Here is a 27,389-nt window from a genome sequence, read left to right as displayed (position 1 = left end):
GTCATCTCTGGCAGGAGTTGTTCTTTGTGGTTGACAGGGTGTTCCTACTAGTCAAGTTCTGTTTTTCTAGCTTAAATGTGTTAAAAGATTTAGAATTCTATTTCAGGGTTTTGCAAATAGAGCAGTTATTTTACACTGTGACATGATTTTTCCTTTTCCTTTGTTTCGTTCCCTTTCATACTGTCATTCTAGAGACAAAAAAATCTTAAGAAGAGATGCTTGTATGCATGTTCTTCTCAGTTTTAAAATTATATCATGCCTGCATTGTGATTTACTTGTTAATGTTTCCTTGATACCTATGGCCAAATAATTCATGAGTAATTTAGGAAAGAATTCTTATAACAAGCATGTATGGCTTTTTAGTAATAAGAATCAAAATACAGAGAGATTGTGAAGACACATTTATCATTAAATTAATTTTCTTTTAAATAACTAATATGAATATTTTTAATTGCCAGGTTATAATGTTCTGTTATCATTGCAACATGCTAAAACAGTGTAGGCCTCTTTTTTCTTTATTCACTTGCTGATTTATGATGTCCTGGTGGCATTCTCCAATAATACACTAAAGGAAGACTATAAACCAGCTAGATAAGAGAAATTGAACCAGCCAATAAACAGAAAAAACAAAACAGATCTGGAGAAAGGACAGATTAATATATGGTTAGAAGTCATATCTGTATTTCATGATGGGCAATGAAGGGATGTGTTGGTAAAGAAGCCATCTACGTGTTTTATGTAAGTGTGCACCTTCCCCATAGTCCTGCAAACCAGTAAGATGAAAGATAAGTGGAAAAAGAAACTTGAAACAAAGTTTCCTGGAGTTGCCTTTGAACAGTGACTTTGCAGCCTCTAGCCATGGTTTCATGAATGAATGCTTTTAGGGCAGGGGTACCCAGAGGGTAAAAAATGGCAGAGCTCTTCATTTGGTGGTAGCACCAGCTTTTAAGTGTTCATTAAACTATAATCTTCAAATATGAACTAACTAATATGTTTATATGTATAATTCAAGAAACAGAATACTGTGGGTACACAATCTAAATTTTTAATTTATTAAAGCCAATCAGGCAACAGTAATCAAAAGGACTTAAACAAAATTGCACACTCAAGCCATAAAGAGTTCTGCAGAATGAACTGCAATGAATAAGTTTCATTCCATGAACTAGATCTTTCTTGACAGTATTTTTCCTTTTATGTAAATCACATGAATATTTAGTATGAGCCTAAAAACCCCTTTAGCTTTCATGTAATTGTATGAATAATGTTTTGGTCTTGTATCTCACTCTTCTGTATAAAACCTTGCAGAAAAAATGGATTCATTACAACTTCTGATTTTTAATGCTTTTTTTTCTATACGCTGACTTTCATTATTTCAATTTTAATTCAAGCAAATTCCTGTTTCTGTGAAGCATAATGGGGAATAATGATTTGAGAGAACAGAACAAAATCTGGCTTGTGTTTTCCCTGTTTCAGTTCTGTTAATCTTGAAATCAGGCTACTAATATTGTGTAGACTTTTTTCTGTGAAGGTGCTTTGTAAGATGCTCTGTATGATGACTTTCATGTATGTAAACATGAAAAGAATATTTAGGGAATGGTAACTCTTAAAAAGACCTTAGAGTTCTAATGGGGTAAGTCTGGGTTTTCAGACCAATGCAGTAGCCTTAGAGGGCAAAGTGTAATCCGTATTTATATCTAAGTGGTGGGTTATTGGAAAGTATCAGAAAGTTTATTTCACCTTGCAGAGTAATGGCCAGGCAGCAGCACACTGTGTAGTTTCATTATCTGGCCTTCAGAATGGGTATTGGTAAATACGAAAGGGTTCTCAGAAAGGACTACACTGATTCAAGGCCAGAAAAGTCTAGTTTACAGTAAGAAATTAAACAACATAATTCAATTTAAAAATGAAGCCAGTTTAAAAAGCCAGTTCTGACACATTTTATAGGCAATTCTATATGGGAAAAAAATCCTACTTTTAGACAAAAGCCAGTAGCTGGACAGTTAAGATTGGAGATAAGGTCTGTTTTTTTACAGAAAGATTGGCTGACTACTGTAACAGTTTATTCAGTGAATATGATAGATTCTCCATTAGTCTTCATTTCATCAAGATTATACATGTTCATGAAAAATGTGGTGTATCTCCCTTTTAATGTTTTTCACATGTGGTATGGAAAGTTATCATGGTTTCAGTAACCCAGTTGAAGCTACAGTGTGGTATACAGGAAGCAGGCTAGGATAGGAAGGGTGAATAGAGCCATCAATAGCAGAGTGGCTATTCCTCGTATGAGCACAAGCAGAGTCATTTCTGTTAAAACGATTTTTACCCACAGTTGCTCAAGAGATTGGAACAGCAGAAAAACAAAAGGAAAAATGAGTAAACATTTATTTTTTTAATGTATATTTTACCTTTTTGAGTGAGGTGAGTCAATCCATGAACACAAACACAAGGTGTAACTAAAGAGCCAGATGTTGTCTTTGAGCACATGGCAGTCGTTTTTTCAGCTATCACATAAGTGCTTAACTTCATGCACAAAACTGTTAGTGGAAGAAAAGAAGCTAACTCTAACAGACAAATGGAAATCAAATTAATATAACCAGCTGATCTTTCACTTTACATAAAGAGATAGGATGGAGAAGGGAGAGAGATTGATTTGTGTTATTGAGCCTACATTACTAAACATAATGTCTTTGAGGTCATTGCAAATCTGTCATGAGTTAGAGATGGTTATAAATTCTGAAAAAGATCTTTTCTAATGGTTAAAAATTAATTTTCGAGTCAAGGTGCTTTGGAACATTTTGAAATCCACTTCTGATTAGATGTCTTTGAGTAAAAAATATTCTGCTTGCAAAATACTCAGAAATAAAAATGAAACTGATAGAGGTGAATTCAAAATCACACACAGGGTAATAGGGCAAAGAATTCAGTATCTTCCAAAAGTAATTACATCCTTTCCTGTTAGGAGTTATGTGCCATGAGACATAAGTAAAAGAAATTTACTTCTTTTAATTTATAATTTTTTATTGTCCTGTGTTTATGCTAATGTTATCACCAGCAGCCCAGATGTACAGCACTGCACGTCTTTTTCAGTTTTACCACTTCTTAGATCAAGTGGTAGGAAAACAGCATTTTTTTATAATTTTACATGAGAATTTAGTGTCGCTTTCTATGAATTTTGCATTCTTTATAAAATATAAGTGCTTTCTGGATCTCAGAGAAACTGAACAGCATCCTTTGGGGTAGCTTTATATGTAGGTTAAAACACCCTTTGTGATCCTGTTTTGAATGGTGGATAGAGAATGGTTTTTTCCCTTCTGTGAACTAAGAAACTTTTATTCACACAGAAAATAGCTTATGGAAAGGTAAGTTTCTTTCATATATGTAAAAAATCCCCAAAACAAACTGTGAAGAAAGTTGTATTTAGAAGATCCCCAGTAATGTAATTGAACTCAGTTCCAATATTCATGTGTAATAAGCAGAAAACTGCTAATCCCTGTTCTTTAAGAATGGTTAACTTCCATAGATAATCGACCCATTGCAGCATAGGTGAGGAGTCCAAGCTTCCTCTAGTCCTGAAGTAAATTAAGTTGTAGCCCCAAACTACATTTTTTTAACTATTTTAAAATTCTTGCAATATCTTTTTGATAGTTATAATCATGTCTGTGAAAAATCAAAAAAGAAATATTTAGAGTTCATCTTAATAATTTATTAGTTATTGTTATAGCTACATTTCTACGATAATAGAATCATAGAATAGTTAGGGTTGGAAAGGACCTTCAGATCATCCAGTTCCAACTCCCCTGCCGTGGGCAGGGATGCCTCATACTAGAGTATGTAGCCCAAGTATGTCCAGTATGGCCTTATTGCCTGAAAATTGGAAAATGGTGTCTTCTGTAATTACCTGTTAGAGAAGCTCCTGAAAGCCTTGTTGCAACAGGTATTTTCCAGGGAGATAGTATTGTAGGTTATAAAATCTTGCAGAATTAGGACCAATAAGAGACACAGGGGAAGATATTAGTAGGGTGAGCAATTTTATAGCTAGTGAAACATGCATGAAGACATCTAATTCTTGGCTTGATTTTTAAATACAGTATACAGCAAAGATATTCACAGTTACAATCCTATCCTTCTGCTTAATAGCCTGGCATTTACTGCAGACATAGCAGAGATATGAAGATACTTGCAAAGTCATTTCTGTACCTGGTGGGAAGTAGGATCGAGTAGTAAAATACAGAAGCAGGTTCTGAAAAAGAACATCTTTGTTCTATTCAGAGATCTGAGAAGAAAAAAGAAATCTTGAAGCACTTCTGCTTGGAGGGACTACAGGCAAAATGAAGTAGAAGTGTTAGGAAATGCCTGGATGATACCATAACATTAAATTAAATGTTGTATCAGCATACTCCTTAAAAATTCATAATTATCTTAGTGTTACTCATTCTTTGTGTGTTATCATATTTGCAGTGTCAGCCTCATATATGTATCCATGTATTAAAAACATCATGCTATTTCAAAAATGAACAAGAGACTGAAAACTGGAAATCACACAGCAAGGTGCTTCTGTGGTGTGATTTTCTTCCCACTGCTGGGAAGATAATGTTGTGGCAATGAAGTCTTATCCGTGTCCTTTTTTTGGTTATGAGTATAGTAGGAATTTCAAGAATATATCCCTTATAAAGAAAACATAAAAAGTTCACTTTTTTCATTATTATAGGTGCTATCTTCGGTTGTTGCAACCTGTATTACAGTAGCAGCACTTCATTTCCTGCTATCTTACTTTTTTTTAGGCTTGGTCATCTAGATTGTTGCAGTCATTAGCCATTGTCCAGCATTAATTTTTATTATAAAATACACCTTGTGCACTTCTTTGACCTTAAGACTGAGGATCATTTTCCAGCAAACTTAATGGCCAACATTGCAATTAGTATTATCCTGTCCTTAAAACACCATCCTCATTTTCCCCCTACTTCTGGGATGAAACACTAGAAGGATAAAGGAGAAAATAAGATTAGAATGGAAACATTCTTTACTCCATAATAGCACTGTCTGGCAACATATTGCTGAATAATTATTCAACAGAATAACAAGAATATTAAAGTTATGTAACACCCATTTATTAGCATAAGCTTGATATGTAATGAATATTTCCAGTTGTAGTTGTGGATAGTTATGGCTGTTGCAAGATTTTGGTGTTAGCTATGGATCTAAAATGTAAGTGCTTGAGAAGTCAATTTAGAAATTGTGTTTTATTGAAGAATGCAATTTTTTAACTGCTGTTATTGTTTACACCATTAACTTTTATGAAAATTGCTTAAACCCCCTTCAAACAATGCAAAACATAAGATATAACTGCAGGACTTATCTTTATTAAAATATTGCATGAATCAATAAGCATAGAATCGTAGAATAGTTAGGGTTGGAAAGCACCTTAAGATCATCTATTTCCAACCCCCCTGCTATGGGCAGGGACACCTCACACTAAACCATGGCACCAAAGGCTCTGTTCAACCTGGCCTTGAACACTACCACGAATGGAGCATTCACAACTTCCTTGGGCAACCCATTCCAGTGCCTCAGCACCCTTACAATAAAGAACTTCTTACTTATATCCAGTCTAAACTTCTCCTGTTTAAATCTGAACCCATTACCCCTTGTCCTGTCACTACAGTCCCTAATGAATAGTCCCTCTCTAGCATCCTTATAGGCCCCTTTCAGATACAGGAAGCTGCTCTGAGGTCTCCATGCAGCCTTCTCCAGGCTGAACAGCCCCAGCTTTCTCAGCCTGTCTTCATACAGGAGGTGCTCCAGTCCCCTGATTATCCTCGTGGCCTCCTCTGGACTTGTTCCAACAGTTCCATGTCCTTTTTATGTTGAGGACACCAAACTGTACACAATACTCCAAGTGAGGTCTCACAATAATGATTTAGTGTTCTAAGAAACTTTATCATGTAGTCTCATTTTTCTTGTCATTACGTATCTGTGAATGCCATCTCAACAAGTTAAATTGCAGTTCCTTATGCAAGTGAAGATAATGAATTTTAACTTCTTGGATGCAACTCACTAGTATGATCGTGTTACTTTCCATGTGACATGTTCCGGGGGAAATGTGTTAGGACATTTGGTTTGCTTAATTGGTCTACCAGTCTTCAACACTTTTTAGCTCCAGTGGAAGTGTAGTTACATGGGAAGACTAAATCAGAGAAACCAGATAAATGAACTTAGAGGAAAAAAATCTAAAATGTCCATCCATTTATCTAAGAGAAACTAGAAAAGTTATCTTTGCATCTTAGAAATCATAGAAAGCAGAATTTGGGTAAATCATATTTAGCTTGCATGAGGGTAGGGATGAGGTAGTTTAGGACACTGTGTATCATTTATAAGGTTGTATGCTGTGTGTGCATTCCACAGACCTCAGAAACAAAGAACTCTCCTTTAGACAGAGGGATAAAACTGAGAGAAAAAGGGGAGGGAAACATAATTGCATCTTTCACTGATATTATAGATTTGTTCTGCCTTCAGCTTGAAGTTCTGCTCTTGTTGTAGAGCAACATTTTCTCCTAGGGGTATAAGAACATGCCAGAAGAAACAGAAGTCTGCAAATAGCATGGGAGGCCAAAATTCCTGATTGGAAATATGTGTGTAGCCAGAACACCATATCAGAAACTTATAGGACGTTTCAGTACTCACAGGAATTTGTGTGAGAAGAAGCGAGGATGTCATGCAGCAAAGGTATAGCCATGTCTGCTTAAAATAACAAATATTTTGATAAATAATAGGAATTCAAATCCTATTAATTCATATTAAAAAGTGAGCTATTCAGACTGCTTGTAAAACGGGACTAAATGTTGCAGGCAGCATGGTGATTACATAAAACACAAACTCATACCCGCCCCCCATATTTTTTAAAGGCAAACTTCATGAAGTTGCTTGATACTGTTAAAATGCCTTTAAAACAAACAAAATAAGAGCAAAAAAAACTACAAAACCCCAAACAAATTTTGTATTAATGAGAAAAAACAGGAAAGAATAAAATTCCTAGCAAATTACATCGTAAGGAAGACGAAAAAAGATTTTTGAGGAGAAGCTTGCTAAAGGCAAAAAGACTGATAATAAAACCTTTTTCAGGCACATCAGAATAAGGAAGCCTGCCAGAAAATCTGGAGGGCCAAGAGATGATCAAAGCATGAAATGAGCACTAAAAGAAGACATGACTGTAGTACAACCTATAAAAATCTTTCATATCTGTGTTCATTATAAAACAGCATTGGGAGGCTCCCATGCTGGAGTCTTTCTTCATAAGGGACATTTTGGATGCTCTTTCTCAAACAAGTGTTATTGAAAGCACTTGGCAACAAAACATTTTGTTTCTATTTGGTATTTGTTTATAATTGCTGTTCTACAGAATAATGGAATAGGGCTGAAGGAATATCAATTTTCAGAAAGGGTTCCAGCAAATTACAGACTTGGTATTGGACAAATTGACAGAAATAATAATAAAGAATCAATTTAGGGGATAAACATTAAAATATGTTGCAGTGGAGAAGAGCAAATGAGAGTTTTATAGAAGGAAATTACATCTCATTAATTTAGTGGATTTATTTGGGAGACAAGAAATATGTGGGTAGGGAAGACTGGGTTCATTTAATATTTTGCTTTTCAAGAAAGCACTTCAGAAAGCTTCCCCTGATATAAACTGCCATCAGATAGAAGCTCCTGATGTATATAAAATTGGGTTAAAAGAGACTTCAGAGGGAAAGAGTAGAAATTAATGATTAATATTCATTAAAATAAGTCAGCAGCAGAGACTGATGCAAACTTTGGGCTTCAACATATTCATATATGATTTGGCAAAGAGATAGAAGGTGATATGTCAATATTTCTAATGATAAGGTATTTTGTTCAGTGAAGGTGAAAATTCCTCATGAAGAGCTACAGAAGGCTCTTGCAGTAGTGACTGCAAATAAAATGGCAAATAAAAGTCTGTGTTTATAAAGACCAAATAATGGGAAAGAACAACTCTGAACTATATATACTTTCAGTGGGGAGAGCTAACTATGTATTGTTATTTAGGGAGGGTGGAATCACATCCAGCAGTCATTACAGTATTAACATGTTGGCCTAAAAACTTGTGCTTAAACTTAGAGTGTGATTAACATCTGCTTTTTAGTATTTCATTTTCAGTATTAGAGAGTGCCTATTTAAATGGTAATACTGAAAGAACTGGGTAGCCCAATTTATGTACAGTGAGAATAAGGTTTTTCCTTTCCATATCTATGGTTCAAAACCAGTCTCACTGGGTGTTTGGTTACATCTCTGAAATAAGGATATGGACTTCTTGACCTGTATTTTGGCAGCCTTTCCAGAAGCAGAAAAGTTCTCATGAGCAAAGCAAGTTGAATTCTATTGCCCACTGTCTCACAAGTTCAGAGTAAAACCCCATTGTTGATGTGGTGGTTTTGCTGATGTTTTGCATTTTTTGTGTCTAAGTAGAAGACTACATGAGTCACTTTTCTGCACAGCTATTTTCACATTATTTCTTTTAGAAAGTATATAAGTAGCTGTAACTTTTTCACATAGAATGCTAAATGTGATCAGTATTGAAGTCAAGTAGCCGTATGCTATCATTCTGCTTATTCCTGAAAGATCTAATGATTTGAAATTAGATCTGAAATGGGAGATGCAGTAGTTTTTTGTAACTAGCTTTATTTGTTTTGTTTTTACATAGAAGAAAGTTTGCTTTTGGTCTTTCAGTGGGTTTGGGTTTTTTTGTTTGAGGTTTGTTTGTGTTTTTTTTTCCTCTTTTGTAGCAATACTTACATCATTTTACAACTTGTGACAAAGAGTTGCAATCTGTAATCTGCCAAACTAAACGAAATCCGTTTGTACTTTAGTAAGTTCTTCATAAAATACATGTCTGCTCTTTCACAAAATAATCAATCAAGCCCACAATATTGAATGCTGATACTGATTAAACCATTTATATAGGTTAAGCATACTGTTGGTTCTTATTTACTTGTATAAGGAGTTCCATTAAATCTGGTCTTCATAAAGGAATGCTGTTCTTACAGGTTGTTTTCAATGTCGGCAGCATGTTTTAGCAGGATGGGAATAAATGTGGAATAAATAGCTTTTAATTGCATCCATTGTTAAGTCAATTTTCCAGAAGTAGATGTAAGAGCGTATATATTTCTTTAACGTTTGATGTATATAATTGCAGTACCTATCCAATAATGTTCAAAAATATGAACATTTTACAGACTGAACTCTCCTTATGTTGTTGTTAATTTAGAGTAATATTTGATGTCTGTATAAAATGCAGCTGACTGCTGATGATAGTTCCACGCTTAGCCAAGACCATAAACAGAATAGCATATGCATTGTATAATGAGAATTGTTTAAGTATGTTCAAGTGAATGAAGGTAACCTAGAACAAGGGGGTTTTATTCATGAATAAATCTCTCCACTGAAATAATTATTTTCAAAATAGTAGGGACTTACTTCCCTATATTTCTTGATTAGAGATAGTTGAAGTTGGCTGCTATTTTGTAGGTTTAGAATGTCGTACTGAAAAGCTCTTTTGTTGCTAGATATTTTGTTAGATGTGAAGAATCAACTAAGTAGGCAAGTGTATGTCTATTTCCATATGAAATAATTCAAAGCTCTACCAAGACTTTTAGGGCAGAAATAATTTCTTCCATTTTATATTTCTATTTCTCAATATTTAAGCCCTCAGACCACTGATTTCTTCCTAGTGTTGTGAAGAGGTAAGAAATTAGAAAATCTGCATTTTCTTACGTTGGGCTTCTACCTACTTTGGAAGACATGCGCGTATTTTGTTAACCTTTAATATGAAACAATAGATATTTGGTATTCCAAGAAAAAAAACCACCTTTACTATAACCTCACATTTTTGGTATTACATGTCCATGAGTGCCATCTAACATGTACAGAAATCATTAGAACCTGTTTTCCTTTATCTGCCATTACATAAATCCGGGGACAAACCTCCAAAACACAGGTTTTTGTTTGCAAGTGGCCTTAACACGTATAAGAAACAGTAGTAGTTTGCAGTTTCTAATAGTGTGCAAATTGATATATTACTACTACAGTAGTTGTGGAGAAAACTGTTATGTTTATATATGAGTTGGTTTTTTATTGATTCTTTTAAATTTTCCCCTTATTTGCTTTGGAAAATATAAAATTCTGTCTTCAGTTGACAGGTATACTGCTTGGAAAGGGGCATATATGGTATGACTGAAGACCAGAAAAATTCCCTTTTCTATTATTGCAGGGTTACACTCTTGTTCTTCCCCTTTTGTATTAATGGACCATATGAAGTAGAATGTCCCTGTTTCAGTTTTTTTGTTGCACTGTTAAGGTGAAGTGTGCATCACTGCTATGTATTTCCAACAGCATAGCAGGTTTATTCTCTGCTGTTTTATTCATGGCTTACTAAAATGTATTTTTGTCTACATGCACCTTGAGGGTTGTGTTCCAGCTGGACTTGCATAAGAAGGAGTTTTTACTAATTCACTGAAAGAAGAGTATTCCAAGCATTCAAATTAAGACAAGACTGGGAGCTCAAGTTACAAACTTGAGTAATAAACCTCAAAAAGACAGTAAATGTCTTGTCTAACCTGGGAGCCCTTCTCTACAAGATGCCTGGGCAGCCAGCTCTGAAAATTAGACTCCATTCTCATGACCCACTGGAAACTTTTAGGTCTCCAAAAATATCATATTGAGGTGGTCTTGTTTTTTTTGCATATTTATACATGCTTGTTACGGGCTCATACATATGTTCAGTTAGCATATGCATGCCAGGGATCAGTCCCTGCAGATTAGTCCCTGCGGCTGTAGAGGGTTTATTATAAAAGCAAGCTGTTTATCTTCTATTCCAGAAAAGACAACCTAATATTCAAAGCAAGTATTTGGAAGTATTTTCAGGTGTGTAGTAACTAACATTAGACTGAAATAGAGATTAACCTTTGGTAGAATTATTTCAAGTATAATAAAAAAAATTACATTTTCTTTAGTATTACTGTAAAGGTCTTTTCTGTATGTTTTCCTAAGTTACTTCAGCTATCCTTACATAAGGGTACCCTTAAATCATCGACTTTGGCTGCTCTTTGCATGAATGACTAAACTGGGTTATCATGGCATTTATAATAGTAGTTGCCTTTGCAAATATATTTCCTGATGTTTTCTGGTAGCCAGGGAGATGGAGCTCTTCTTAAACATGTATCCCTTTCATATAGACTGTTCAAAAGCAGTTTGAATATTAAAGCAAAAAATCAATTACTAGTAACCTCCTTGATTTCTACTTAGTTTAACAGTCTGCTGAAAGTGCCTTCACTAACTTACATGGAGTCAGTTTGTGCAATCACACTTCATTGGTAAACTTTCCAGCTGGCATGCTGGGTATCTAAACAATTGAGCATGGGAAAAATCTTTACTTTTTACTGTTCTTCTAAAATGAGGTGACAATTGCCATACAAAGCTTCTAATAAGTGATGGGTTTTTCAATAGAATGAAACAGAAATGTAGGTCTTTATAATGCAGCTCATCTGAGCTTATTTTAAAAGGTTTCAAGGCCCTAAATGCATCAGTGGATGTTACTGTTTTAGTTCCATTAGAGACATAGCTATTTCAAATTCCGAAATCAATAAACTCAGTTCATGCTTTCATTAGGTCCAAGAGGGAGAACATTCATTGTAATCTCATTACTTATTGGGACAGTAAAAGCACTGTTTATCTTTACATTGTGTTTTTGATTATGTGTAGGCTTTTCAAAGAACCAAAGTGATGTGGGAACATAAATACTATTGAAAATCAGTGGATCTTGTGTTAGAAAGACATGTTGGTAGTTCAGGAGCTCTGACAGGTAGGGGTTTTGCTGGAGCATAAATAAGACTGCCATCAAAGTTTTATTTCTTGGAGGGGGAGCTGATAAAACAGTATCTCTGGCAGAAACTTCTTTTAGCCGTGTTTCTTGTGAGAGCAAGATTTTGTCATCATGCTGTACCTTTCTTTTTATTCCTTTTGTTATCCTAACTTGGAACAAGTTCTGAATATTATATAAATTTTGGCCAAATTTGAATTTGACCAAAGCCATCAAGAATCAGCCTCTTGGGATGACAAATGGGACACCACCTATATTTTCAGTTTCTTTGTGACTGAATTGCACCAAATTTACTAGTTCTATTTTACATTGACGAATTTAAAAGAAGAATAGGATTCTTTATCTAATTTTAATTTCGTTTTATAATTCAGCTATGCTATAAAGTCCTTATGAGGAGACTTTAATAATGTTTGGAACTGTCCAAAATATAGTAAGAAATGTAAGAAATGTCTGCAGCAGAGAACAGATAAAAGGCATACTTTTTCTTTCTTATGAACTGGTTGACAATTCATAAATAGCATAACACACCATAGCTTTGCATAGTTTCACTTTTTGTCTGCTTTGAAAAGAAAAGCATTAAAATATAATTGAAGTTAAGCCATGAACCTGTTGTCTTTGCAATACATAACAGCAGCCAGTCAGCAACACAATGAGGAGCCTTGTGAGAATTCAGCACAGGCCTTCTCACCATATCCTCTGCTAATCTAACAGCATTCCTAGCACTCTGAGATATCTTGTGTGATTGAATTTAGAATTGTTCACTCAGTTGGGTGTGTAACTGAGCTGACGGTTAGTCTTTCAAGTTGAAGTACTTAGTTTAGTAGTGTGGTGATCAGCCTATGCAAGTTGATACCAGCTTAAAGAAGTCTATATCATAGAAACAGAAAAGTGATGAAGCTATTCCATTTTTATTTGAGTTTATTGTTATATTTCTAGCAACACAAACAGAAATTAAATTGAAATTCTCATTTACACAACAGGAATGTCCTTAACTTAGTGTTCCTTGGCATACTTTGAAGGACAACTTCTTGAAATAATACTTTGAAATTAGATGGTGAATTTTGAAATTATAGCAGGAATTAAGTTCTTAAACAGTCTTTTCAGTTAACATTAACTAATAGTATTGACCGTTGAAACAAAGCTGATATTCTGCTGTGCAAAGTACTGAACACCCATCCAAATGCATATCTGAGCCAATGTTCAGAGGGTAAGAAGTAAGGTAAGGCAAAATAACAATTTCCAGAGATCAGTTTTTTTCAGGCTTCAAAGAAATCAATATGAAAGATATAAATAGCAAAAGTTTATAAATTAGCTTCAAATTAGGAGGACAATATTTGAGAAATAGGCAATAAGATTATGCCAAATCATGAAAAATTACCTAAATCCTGTGAGCTTCTGAGTACATTGGGATACTGCAGGGAAGCTAAATTATGGCTTTGATAGCACAGGCCATTTAGTATTCAAAAAGTAATAATTAGGACACTTGGAGATTGAAACGGTATTACTGATCTATTAGTGATGAACATAGCCAGGAAATGGTGATGAATAAGAGCTATGTGGTGCAACTGGCATGGGTCATCTAAGTGAAAATAAACTTGTTTACCGTCTGTGATTTTTTCCTCCAGAGTATGTTATGTTCAAGGAGTGTTATCAATATTGCAGTACATTGACAGTTAAAAAACATGCAGTGAAGGAAAAATGGATTAAGTTGCAGAACTTTGAAGGACAATTATTTAGGTAAATCCAAACTGAGAAATTGCACCTGGAATCGTATGAAAGTTAAAGAAGCTGCAAATAGAATTATAGAGGCAGATGTTGGCAACTGTAAAAGCAAAGTAAATCACATTGGGAGGAGTAGTTTAAAGTATTGCTGAAATGTAAGTGATGTATAGCAATGTAGGTGAATGGCTCTAGAGGTATCTTCCAACTTAAATAATTCTGTGGTCAGATGTCAAAGTCGGACCCACAACAAGCAGGTATTGGACCTGATTGACATGATGAGACTGTGTTTTGAACTACCAGTGTGAGAAAGAGATACAAGCATTCATATGGATTAATACTTTCTATGACTTATCTATTATTTAACAAAATGCACTGTGAACTATTTTAAAATTTAGAGAATACATAGCTAAAAACTGAAGAAATGTCTGGATAAAATCATTCGGTATTTTTAACCCAACTTCATTATCTTCAGTTGAAGAGCTACAATTTGTGTTAGACAAGAATGTGACTTAATGTTTTTGCAATGTTTATGCTTGCCTATCAATCTGACCTGAGGTTTGGGTATCGAATGTATCATTGATTTCGACTGCAGTTTGTTTCTAAGAAAACTAATCCAATATCCTGCTATCGAAGATTTCCATGGAAGTTTTTTAAACTATACCTGTTGAAAATAGGGCAAGATCATTGCCTAATAGGAATCTTGAAATGAAAACTGAAAAACAGTAGCATAAGAAAGCTGTCACTTGTTGATGTGGCTGTTGCAGTGGATTGTTTACTCCATCGGGTTACTAGAGAGTTACTCTTCAATGGTTTTGTCCACTACAAAAGCAAACGGTTGCTGTTAGTTTTACTGCATCTGCTAGCTCACAATTTTTAAAGTGAGTAAAGACTAATAGTATATTTTTTCTTTGTTGTTCAGAACAGTAATAAAGGTAATAAAGGCTGGAAAGTTGTGAGAAAGTTTCTTAGAATTGTTCACACATCTGCACCATTGCTTGCACAGATGTTCTCAGCAGTGGTGTCATATTGCTGTGCTTTATCCGAAGTTTGTATGTTTGGATTAAGTACTTACACCCCCTTGCCGTCTTTGAATTTTATATCAACTGATAACAAAATAGAACATGGTTGAAAATAGCAGTGACCATATTGATAGTTGTTTGGTTGGGTTTTTTTAGTTATATACATATTTTCAACACATTGTGTGTGTCAGAACTATTTTGTCAACAATAACAGGCAAAAGTTCTGAAGCATGAGGGGCTTCTGTAACCATTTCATATTTTTAAGTTGCATTAACAGCACCTTCTTTGATCTGTATTTGTGAATATTTCATCTTATGACTTACTATTTGTAATCCATACTTCCAGTAACAGCCCCCATGTTGGGTCTCTCATTGTGTAGTTTTACAAAGTAAGAAACTCTTAATCTCCTCTGTGAAGTAACCATATGACATGTTCGGTTCCTTCTCAGAAAGTAGCTTTTCATATCTCAAAGTGCACTGATTAACACTTGACCTGGTAGGTAATTTTACACAATCAAATTATTTGTTTTGTCTCAATGAGATGTATTTTGTTTGTTCCTGATTTTCATTCACAGCAAGTACTGCAGCTTCATTACTATTCAAATAATGTATCACATACAGTTGAAAGCTGAAATGTTTGGTTTGGTTTGTTCTCTTCCCCTTATAGTCTTCTTTGGTATTCTTGTGATTTTGGTATATTTCAGTTTAGTTTGCTGTATGGGTTAGGTCCCTCGATCAGCTTCATCAACGGCAAGACTTTCCAAATGGCTCTTTTCACACAACATATTTTTCTAGTGATAGAATGAAGTTTAAGAAATTGCCAGTCGTACCAGACTTGATAAAAATTAATCTTTTTATATGCACCTTTGCATCACTGCTTTTTCTTCTCAGCATTGCAGCAAATTTCTAACTCTAATTTAGGATCGGAGTCTTTTTTCTCTTTTCTTGGCTAAGATTGCTCTTGCTTCTTTTACCATCTTGTTCCTTCTCCCACTCTCAGTTGAGGGGAAAAGTATCAAAAGGATGGAACCTTGTCCTGGTTTCAGCTGTAACAGTTGGGTTTTCTTTCCTTCCTAGCATTCTTTCATACAATATTCAACCTGAATGTTTCCCGACTGGACTTCTGACTAATACTTGACACCTACACCAGATTTAGCACTTTCTTGTTTCATAGTGCTTTTCTTAATTGCAGCTTTCTTAAGAAATGCAGATAAAACATTATCCATCTTATTATAAGAAAACTTAAATGCTCAGTATTTTTACTAAATTTATGAGATTTTACTAAGTCTTTTCCTGTAAGTGCAGTATAATAGATGATAAAAATATGAATTGGCTTTTGAATGAAAAAGTATCATCCATACCTGCAGTACATATTCTATGGGAAAGTATTCTAAAAGATCCCTTTGCAGTGTTAAATAGTGCAGTGATGAAACATCAACATGTAGATGCAGCTGTGAGGACAGATAATCCAAATCTATTAAAAAGTAATTGAAACTATTCCTGATCACAGCAAACACTCCTTATTTAAATAGCCATTTCTTAGATAGTTACTGATGAAATTTGACTAGTTCAGTAGGCCCACTGGTGTTAATGTAGTATTCTGGCAATGCATGACTGCAGCATATGCTTGTCAAATTTCAAGGACTTTGTCACAACTATATTGAAATTAATTCTAGTGCATGTGAAAGTGTTTTAACCTTAGGGATTTTTAACTGTTCTTAAAATAAGAATCATTATCCTTGCACTGGATTGATTTTTTCATTCTTTAGGTTTAACTGGTAATCAAAAGTTATATGAGTTTCATTTGCATATATTTAAAACAAGTTACTATTGTGGCTGGCGAGCACTGAACAGACAACTAGTGATCTTTGCCAATAAACACTGCAGACAATGAAAATGCTCTTTTGGAAGAAATGAGCACACCTGAAGTCTTACCTGAAATGTTTGATGTTTCAAAATTGCAATGCTTTGTATTATGTTGTCATGTATTAGAATTTATTACAGTATATGAAACTAGCTTTGAATTATCAATTATGTAGACACTTGTGTTCATGTAATTTGTAAGAACTCTGATAAAAACTGTTTAGTGGTTTACTGATTCTTGAAAGTCCCATCTAAAACATCTGTATATTCTACTTCAGTTAGTATTTAGCATATAACAAATTCTTACCTATATGTAAACCACATGCTCTTTTAATGCTTGTCTCTTTTCCGTGATCTATTTAATTTGTTGCTTATCTCCATAGTTTAAGCTTTTCAAGACAGGAATTAACTTTCTGTCCTTTCTCCTCTTCTGTCAGTAGAGAAGCTAATTCAGTGGTCCAAATGATATCTGAAATGCTGAGATTTACTGCAGTAAAATGTATTCAAAATTGCAGCAGGACTGTATAGTTATTTTTTAACAATTTCTTATGCCTTAAAATATTTCTTTATTTTTTAAACAAGTAACTGAATTATAAGTATTTTAGATAACAAGTCTTTCCAAGCAAACCTTAGCACAAAGTAATGATGTATATGAAAAAGTATGAGTACATACACAGAAACATTTCTTATATTTTATTAATAACCAGCTGCTAAAAAATTAAGAACCTTCAACTTTTTTTTACTGGAGTGGGTTGTTTGATACAGTTTGTATGTAAATCTATTTATTTTTTAATGCCATTTTGAAAAAGTAGAGCAAGGGTTAGGTACTTTTTTTGGAGTTAATTTAGCTGATATGTTTGGGATGTTACTTGCCAATGGTGAAGATTATTAATAAACTTCTTGACTCATCCTAGTATGTATTTTAAAACAGGTGAGGCTAATGACAAGGATGTTCAGGTGGTGGAACTTCCCATTGTTGACAGCTTACACCCACGGCCACCGTATTTACCGTTGGCTGTCCCTGAAGACCTGGCTGATAGGCTAATTCGTGTCCATGGGGATCCTGCGGTGTGGTGGGTCTCGCAGTTTGTGAAATACTTGATACGTCCACAGCCTTGGTTAGAAAAAGAAATAGAGGAAGCCACAAGGAAACTTGGTTTCAAGCATCCAGTGATCGGGTGGGTATTTAGTTTTCTTTTTAACTCTCTGTGCTTTAATATGTATATATAGTGCTTTGTATTCAGACAAATTGTTTTATGATGGTTACCCAAGAGCCTCTAGCATTTTATGGGGAGAAGGGGTGCTTTCTAGATGAAGCTATTATTTTTAACTGTGCATAATACAAGTTGATTACATGTATTTCTTCAGCATACTTGTCCACCTATGATTTGACTGATATTGCTCAAAGGAAGGGTGTTTTTTGGTTGGTTGTGGGGTTTTTTAAATGTCCTTCTATAGCTAATAGTGTAATACAGAATTTCATTCATGTAATTGCCTTACAGCTTGTATTCCAGTCACTTTTCTGTCTGGGTCTTCTTTTCAAGTGCCTATAGCCTTTATATTTGAGGGAAAAAGGCTAAGCCTGCATTTTATATGCCACAATCCACAATTAATTTTATTGTTGACTGCACCTGAACATGGTATGTGCTTTTCCATTTCCTGCTGATGCTTTCACTATTGCTGTTTCTTAGCAGTAACCATGTATTGGAAAGGTCCATATGGGGAGAAGAAAGGAATGCATCTATAGGCAATAAAGCACAGCTTGTGGAAGAAAGGTTTTACTGTCATATAACATGAAAAATGTTGTTGTTACTCTACAAGAGTCTGCAAACACTGCTTCCTTCGCCAGAATTTGCCTTCAATGCTTAATCTTTCTTTCTGTAGGAGTACAAAACAGGCCTGTCCAAGAGTCAGTTGGCTTTTGACCCCTGAGTCAGTAAGCCACTTCACCACTGAAGACCTGTTAGCTTTCAAACAGATGGGGAAGATGCATTTTAACTTCCTTCATTCAAACCCTGCATTGCAGTTTGCCACAATATATCCATGGTGCAAATACTCCTATTTTCTTTTGGACTGTATTTATCAAGCATTATCTAATGACACCAGATAGCCTTCTGCATAAACAGAATACCTTGTATGCTATAATTATCTCTCCTTCATTCTTTCAGTTACCTTTTGCCTTATATTGCTTTCAAGAACAGAGTGACAGCTAAACTTCATGTCAGTGTGTCTTGATGGACATCAGTGAATCTAATCCTTTCTTGTTTTATGTAGGGATTTATTTTAATATGCATTCTAGAAGTGCAGGCATGAAATGCAAAGTTAAAATTTCGGTTGCTGAATTATTAATTGTATTTATAAATTGAAATCTGAGTTTCTGCCTTTTTTCAGTGTTCATGTTCGAAGGACAGACAAAGTAGGAACAGAAGCAGCATTTCATCCCATTGAAGAATATATGGTACACGTTGAGGAACGGTTTGAACTGCTTGCTCGCAGAATGCATGTTGATAAAAAAAGAGTGTATTTGGCTACAGATGACCCTTCACTGTTGCAAGAGGCAAAATCCAAGTAAGATGAACTATATTTGTATTACAGTTTGTTCCTTCTGGTTAGCTTTACAATTTCTGACGATTGTGTGCACAATTCTTTGGGGTTTTTTTGCTTAGTTTTTCTTTAAGCTATAAATTTATTTTGGTTATAATTTATATGTTAGATTGCATTTCAGCTTCCAGTGATGTTGACTTTTCTCTGAGACATTCCTTTTTATTTGGGATGATTTTTTTCCCACAAGTATGCTTTCCAAGGTTTAATATTAAAAATCTAGAAGAGCTGAGCAAGATATCTGTGACTACTTAAAAACAAACCTGTAATGCTGTAAAGGGCAAATAAAAATATAAATAATAAATACACCAAAGTTTCTACAGAACATAGATATTAAAAAGAATCACAGAATGCTTGGAGTTGGAAGTGACCTGTGGAGCTTACAGAATCATAGAATAGTTAGGGTTGGAAAGGTCCATAACATCATCTCTTGCAACTCCCTGCTGAAGCAGGTTGCCAGAGAAGTTTATGTATATAGTGAACCTAGAGGACTTTCACCTTATATGCTGAATAGTTTTAAAGTTTGTCCTTAAATATATGTGGGATTCTCAGTCTGTAACACTCTGTCCCTTATTTGCTTCTTGTCATCTTCTAGCTCTCCAGAACATGGGTTTAACAACCTACCTAGGTATAGCATATCTCAGCTTGTCACAGAAAATATAACTGTGTTCACACTTGGAAATGCACAGTGTGCATTTATTTACTCCAACACGGCCTGTCTTTTCGTGTAAAAACTCACTGTTAAGTTGCATGTCTTGCAAGGTGCCACTGAGACAGCAAAACCTTCTGCTTAGTAAACAAAAGCAGGTGCATATGCAAGAATAATGTTCCATATTTAACTGTATCTTTTTTGGGTTATGGTGCTTATGGTACATAAACAATTTCACAAAAGCTAATTGCCATGACAGTGGAAACTTGGATATCTGTATCAGAAGCATTGAATTGAAGTGTATTCATTACTGAGCACAAGTTAGCACGTTTTCCTTTTGAGTACTACTTATGTATCTGTCTACTGAACAGCACCTATTTCTGTTTCCAAATTTTTTTCTCCTTTGAAGAGAAAAATATGGTGTGTTTTTTGTTTTTTTTTTTTATTAAAACAAGGAAATTAAAATTTTAAACTGTTTTATTCTTGGTAGACATACTTGGAAAAATATATACGATTATATTCTGGATTACAAATTGGTTTTGTCATAAGGTAAGCAGAAAACATTATTTTGTAGTAGAGCATTGCAAGCCTGCGTGTTTCAATTGTGCTATTTCTATTTTTCTTTCATATCTACAAACGGCTGCTGTTCAAAGTTATGGAGCTTTGAAAAAACTAAATTAATACACACAACTCCAGATGATGGCAATCTCATCCTTCCTGTTTTGTATATGTAGAGACAAGAACAATAGCAGAAACAATTATGATAACGTAACATTTAAAGTCCAAATCTGTAAGTGTAAATCTGAACAATGAACAGGTAATAAAAACCTGAGGTTATAATATTTAATTCATTTACATTGTCTTAAATGACTTTAGTTACTGTTTGTAATGTAACAGATTTCACTATTGCTGTAGCAAACTTAGTTATGCATTTTTTCTTTGTGTTCAGCTTTCAATCCTTAGCACAGTATACTTTAGTGTTGTGAATTATAATGAGATGCGCTTACCTATGTAAACATACAGTTGCTTGCACCCTGCTGTTTCTTGCAATCAAGTAGAAGGCATTTGAAACTTCCCATGATTTCATAGAAAGCAGGATGCAATTTGATGTTTCAGCACTTAAAGGCATCTGAAGACAGGTTAAGGTCAGGTTTTGAGAATAAAGAACCTTTTCATCCTCTTCTTGTGAAGCTAAATACAAATTAGATTACACTTCTGACAAAAAAAGTTCCACTCACGCTGAGCTACCAACCTTTGACACAGACGGCTGTCACAGTGTACCACAGTAGCTTATGTTGCCTTCATTATTGGGTGCTGTAATATTAGTAAGTGCTAGCTAGATATTATATCTCTCTGTACATGAGAGTGATTGGCTGTCAAACATTGTTGGCGTTTAAATAAAGAAAATTTTGCCAACATTCACATGAACAGGCATGTTTCTATTAAGTGTTTCAAACTATTCATAGTCATGAAAACAGAAATGTTTTGACTGAAGTTTCAGAAACTTCCCATGCAGTCAGATGTCTACCAACTGCAAGTATGGTAGTGGAGTTAGTACTAGCAATATATAGGGTGGGTTTTGTTTTCTTTTCCAAAATTAAAAAAGGAGTGAATTATTTTCAGAATTAGGATGCTTAGAGAGGAGCATGGTTGACAGTTCAACAGCTGTAGTAACTATGGGATTAAAGCACTTACTAGAATCATAGAATGGTTTGGGTTGGAAGGGACCTTAAACTCATCCAGTTCCAATCCCCTTCCACTAGACCAGGTTGTTCCAAGCCCCTCTCAACCTGAGCTTGAACACTTCCAGGGATGGGGCAGCCACAGCTTCTCTGGGCAACCTGTGTAGTGTTTCACCACACTCAGAGAGAAGAATTTTTGCCTAATGCCTAAACTAAATCTTCACTCAGTCAGATTGAATCCATTCCTCCTTGTCCTGTCACTCTCCTGACTTCTTGTAGGCCCCCTTTAGGTACTGGAAGCTACTCTTAAGTTCTCCCCAGACCCTTCTCTTCTCTAGGCTGAGCAACCCCAACTCTCTCAGCATGCCTCTATGGCAGAGGTGCTTCAGCCTCTGATCATTTTCGTGTCCTCTGGACTTGCTTGAGCAGGTTCACATTCCTCTTGTGTTGGGGGCCCCAGAGCTGAATGCAGGACTGCAGGTGCAGCACAGGACATGGTTTATCTCTGAAGTGCAAGAACCACACTGCCAGCTCATGTTGAGCTTTTTGTCAACCAACATTTGACATCTTCTGGTAAGGAGAGGTTGTGGCATTTTTCTTAGCTAAGTGATATCTAAGTTAGGGATGGTGTAAATTGCTTGTTCTTTGGCTGATTTAATAGTTTTTAAATTTCTAGTATATGTGTTTCTAGCTTGTATCATATGCAGCATCTTCTCTCTTTAAGGCAGAGTATTGAAAATAATGCAGTTGAACATGTGCACAGATTCTTAAGAAACCATATTTAATACCTTTCTGGTTTATGTATTAATCTGTTTAGGTCTCTGTCATGTAAATAAGCACTCAAATTCAACAGAGCACATTCTTCCTTTTAAAATATTTACCTGTCAAGTTATATGTATTTTGCTTCTTCAATGTTTTTGCAGTAATTTTCCTCCCTTATGAGGCTTTGTTTTTTCTAGCACTTAGGAAAGCTTTTTTCCCCCTCAGTATTTCAATATTTACTTCCACAATAGCAAGTTAATGTCTTTTCTCTCTGTGTACTACCTGTATTTTAGCTGTTGTTAACTCTCCCTTCCCCGAATCATAGTATGCCTGATACATACAGTTCAGTAAAACTTCAAAGTTCTTGAGCCTGGTGAACAGCTCATACATTTTCCAATCCATTTTAGAGCAAGACCTGAACAAACACATTATTTCTTACCCTATCTGTTTGCACACATGCTCACACACTTCCTTTAGAGGGAAGAAAATTTGTATTGCCTGTTCTGGACACTTTCCCAGTGGTAGCAAATTGAGAACTGGAGCATGGGACTCGCCTTGGTTTGTACCTGCTAAACAGTGTAGAGATAAGGTACAGTTACACGGCTAGTTAATCAGCTTTTAAAACCAATTGGAACTTGAAATAGTCTCATAGCTGTGTTTGGTTTGTATCCTTATCTGAAGCTGGTAGTTGCAGGATGGAAAGATTTTAAACTCTCTCTTCCCTGCCTTGTTCTGATTTCTTCTTTTCCCCTTTTTTTAAGGGGAAAAAGAAACAAAACCAACTTTCTGGCCTCAATATAAGTTTCAAGAATATATTTGGTAGCTTTAGAAGAATTAGATTTATATTTTTTTCAGATATGTTGAGGAGATAGGCTACATATATATAGTCTGATACAGAGAAACCAGCATTATGCTGTTTTGTTTGATCTTCACAGTCTTTTCCTTTTCTGTATATAGAAGAGAGTGTGTGGGTAATTTCTTAGGAAAGCTAGAAGGGATCCTACTGTATTTAGGCAATGCTATCAGTAAGAATATGACATCTTAGTATTTATTATTCATTTCCAATGCATTCAGGAATCATAGTAATAGGATCATGTCTGCATTCTGCTTAAAAAAAAAATCCCCAAAAGCTTATAACATATATATTACATTAATCACAATATAAATACAGACAGAAAAGGGAACAGAAAGAAGGAAGAGCTAACTATAAAGCTTTAGAAGTTCATTTTGTCTGTTCTTTGTAGTCATTGTGTAGGAATAGCTTTAAATAGAATCTAAAGCACTGTAGTGAGTGGGAAGGAAAATTAAACCTCGCCTGATGGGGGAAGTCAGTGGGCCACATAAGGCTAAGCTTGAGAGGAACACGGGTTTGGCCTTTTACTGTATTTTTCTTTATGCTCTACTTTCAGTCTGTGTTGGAGACAGGACGCTGGCCTAGAAGATTCTTTGGTCACACTGAGTATGGCAGCTATTATACTCCCATTTTAGGATGTTTAAAAGACATGAATATAGCAGTATGTGCTATATGTGTGTGTGGATGACCTAGTTTCAGCTGTAACAGTTGTGTCACAACAGTGGCACAGCATAAAAGTCCTTTTTTGAAAACTTAAAACATGTGAGTAAATAAACGCTAAGCTTGGATCCTTGCTTTGAAGAAATGGGTTCTGAAACTGTTGGGTAAGTGAATTTGGCTCATCTTTACCAAATGTCATTGAAGACCAAAATTAAAAGCATCTCAAAGACTGCAGAATAAAAGGAGGAAGGAGGAAAAACTTAAATGCTTGCATGCAAAGATGTGTGAATAATTGTTTGGGTTTGGGGGTTTTCGGTTTTGTTTTGTATTTTGTTTTTTTAACAGATTCAATATGCCACACTTTTTTTGGTGTGCTGCTTTTGTCAAGTTATTAGACTGATCTTTTGCTAGTAGGAAATCAGATTCTTCAGGAAAGGTTCTTTTGTCTTCACTCAGCATCTGGGTTCTGATTTTCAAAACCTGAAGTTACTAATTTTACCAGTATTCCTTGTGCCACAAACTTGAAAAGTGCAGATATCTTCACTATATTCACTGTCCCTAGAAATTACATCTTCTGTTAAACATCCTTTGTGTTGCTCCCCTCAAGCTTGTGTCACTGATGCCCATCTCTGTTCTTCAGCTGGTTTACACAGTAGAGTATGACACTTTTCCATTTGGCCTGCACTTTTTTCTTTAAAAAACATACTAATATGGTTCAAACAATGGAAACAGAAATAGAATATATCACAAATCTTGTGTTGTCAGTTGTTGTATTTTAAGAGCTGATTAAGTATTGATGTTAAGATGTTAAGATAAGAAAGAAAATTATCATAGTGATAGAGTTAATTTTGAAAGAACTATTTCTTATATATGCTTCTATAATTTCTCAAAAGAGGTTGAATCAGTTACTCCAGATGACGAATTCCACCTTGTCTTCCTTGTTTTTGTGGTTTGTTTTGTCTTGGTTTTAATGTGACATGAACTTCCCCTGACATTAGTGATCAGATGTGCTCTTTAAAGTTGTCATCCTATATTTGGGAAATTTACCACACATGCATTAATTTTTTGTTAGAGCAGGTGTTTCTCTGCTCATACATAACCATAAAATAATAATTATTATTTTTACATAATTATTATGTATTTTACATAATTACTCAACAGAACATAAAATTCTGTTAAAATCACTGTAAAGAGAACGTAAATTCTTCCTGAAATGTGAAAGCTTTGCATGTGGCTTTTTGATTTGCTCTTGAGATTAAATATCTTGATTTGGTAGTTGCAGCTAGAGAATGTTAAGTGCAGGAAACTTGCTATATTTCAATATTAAAGTAGAATAAACTAGGCATGTTCTTTTAAGAGGTTGTCATACTCATGTCTACTGTGTGTCCAGAGTATATGCACACACTGTATGGTGTACAGTAATTCATGAGTGTAAACCTTATTTTGAGCTACGTTCAGCATAGAATTGTCAAGCTTTGAAGCATCTACTTACAGGTCTAAGTTACTGTTGCTCCAGCATTACAGCCTACTCTATATTATTTAATTTATTAAACAGTATATGAGTGATTAATTAATAAAATACAATATTAGCTGCCTTACTGTCTTATCTAAGATCCCGATTTATAATTGCTATGAAGTGGTATATATGAAAAATAGGTTTTATTTGAATTATTTTATAATTAGCCCTGTCGTTGTAATTTTGTAGTTGGCAGTTTCTCGTATGAGTTGCACTTAATGATTGAAATATAATTATTGTGTAGCAGCAATATAATTATCATCTTTGTTACATCTACCTGGAATTTCTCATGTAAAACTTACCTTTGGTAGGAGGCCGACTGAAAACTTAATTATTTTTTGCTACTTTTCACAATTTATTTCAGATTTCAGTTCCCCAGGAAACGAATACAAATGTTTTGAGACAGACCATCCTTTATCAACACTTTTTAAAAATACTTTTATTTAATTTCAAAATTCATTGTTTCCTGTTAAAAAATTGTAATTTTATTTTAAAAATAACATAAACCAAGGGTTTGTATTTCAAATAAAAATATTTTCACTGAAAATACCAACATTTTATTTATAATATGTCAAGAAATTTTACATTAATTTGTTTTGGCTAATAATTTGCAGAATTTTTCTCCTTGTGGCCCTAATAACTGTAAAGATACTTTTGTTGTTAGTTTAGGTTTGTTTATTTAGCTTGTCCCTTTTAGAAGTGACTTAGTTTTCTTGCACAGTGTCATGATCGTCATCTAACAGATATGTATGGTAATAAACTAAATGTAGCCTAGTAAGAACATAAGCCCATATTCTATTTGGTAGTAGAGAAATTATCTGAGTTTATTTCATTGAAAAATCAGTAAAATGAGCAGAATGTGGCATATCCTTCCTGACATTTTTTCACTTCTTTTACAGTGTCAGGTCTCAGACAGACTTACAATGTCTTTTTATTTATTTATTTCTGGATAAAGAGAGGACATGCTTGAAAGCAGCAGTATCATTCCAGAGTGTTCAGTAAAATTATAATGGATTCCCTGTAAAGCAGAGACACAAAACAAATTAACACCCTTATCTTGCAGCGTAACTGATGCTTCCTAAGAAAAAATGAAATTAAAATACCAAACGACTTTGCTGTTAACATGATTTGTATTTTCACAGGTATCCAAATTATGAATTTATCAGTGATAACTCCATATCCTGGTCAGCAGGACTTCATAACCGTTACACTGAAAATTCCCTAAGAGGTGTTATTCTGGATATTCACTTCTTGTCGCAGGCAGACTTCCTGGTCTGTACGTTTTCATCCCAGGTAAACTGCAATACGAATACAATATAGAGTATAGGTACCAGTTCTAAATCTTATTTTTCTTCATGTTCATATTACCTTATTCTCAGTGGTCTCTCATGAAAACTTCAGGGAAGAATTAAAGGCTCAGTATGGTGTGTGAACATTTAGAGGACTGTAAGCACTGGTTGATTACTTTTCCACTGAAGTTACTCGCTTAATTAAGACATTGGAAATGAGCAAGAAATTATATTAAACATGTCAAAGTGTTCCTTGTTTTGCATAAAGTTAATGTGTGACTTGTATCCATCCATTTCTGTGCAGCTTAGATAAGGCATTTAAAATAAGTAAACCCAATTTTAAACATGTTTAACGCTTCATAATTTTGCATAAAGTTAATATATAACTTGTGTCTATCCATTTCTACACATCATTGAACTCCACTACTGTTCAAAAATGTCTGCTGTTGCTTTAGTTGATTGTGACAATGAAAAAGAATTAAGAAAGCAGACATTTAATTTCTCTTCAGTCTATTACGTTTTTAGCAATGCAGTGGCAGCTCCATAAATGTGAATTCTGACCACTATAATCCGTACAGACTTCCTGTTGCAAATAATTATATCCTACAAGCATATCCTTTCTTGAGCGGTCTGATGAAGGAAGTTGGAGTCCGTTAGAAAATGGAGTCATATAACTGTAATCGTTGGCATTTTCTTGTTTATTATGTCATATTGTATAATAATTTCATATATAATGAAAACCCTTTGTAAAAGCTGGTTTCAGATTGGAAAGCAGTATTTTGGGACAGATATGCTGATCCACCTAATTCACGTATGGCAAAATCTGATTGAAATCAAACAAAGTGTATGTTTTTTTACCTGCCGTTGTCATATATGCTCTT

General features: G+C 34.7%; 1 protein-coding gene across 5 annotated transcripts in view; it reads left to right on the top strand.

Moving 5' to 3' along the window:
* Window positions 1-27,389, top strand: part of FUT8 (fucosyltransferase 8) — a 123,268-nt gene that overhangs the window by 88,916 nt on the left and 6,963 nt on the right. For all 5 annotated transcript variants that reach the window (XM_034062221.1, XM_034062223.1, XM_034062219.1 and 2 more), the window contains 3 exons: window positions 17,428-17,674; window positions 18,888-19,064; window positions 26,362-26,512. In XM_034062221.1, the coding sequence (XP_033918112.1) occupies window positions 17,428-17,674; window positions 18,888-19,064; window positions 26,362-26,512 (575 nt within the window). The remainder of the gene's footprint in view (window positions 1-17,427; window positions 17,675-18,887; window positions 19,065-26,361; window positions 26,513-27,389) is intronic.

Source organism: Melopsittacus undulatus, chromosome 4 (genome assembly GCF_012275295.1).
Source record: "Melopsittacus undulatus isolate bMelUnd1 chromosome 4, bMelUnd1.mat.Z, whole genome shotgun sequence".
Taxonomy (NCBI): domain Eukaryota; kingdom Metazoa; phylum Chordata; class Aves; order Psittaciformes; family Psittaculidae; genus Melopsittacus; species Melopsittacus undulatus.
The sequence above is the reverse complement of the archived record's forward strand: the minus strand, read 5'-3'. Positions and strand labels throughout refer to the sequence as shown.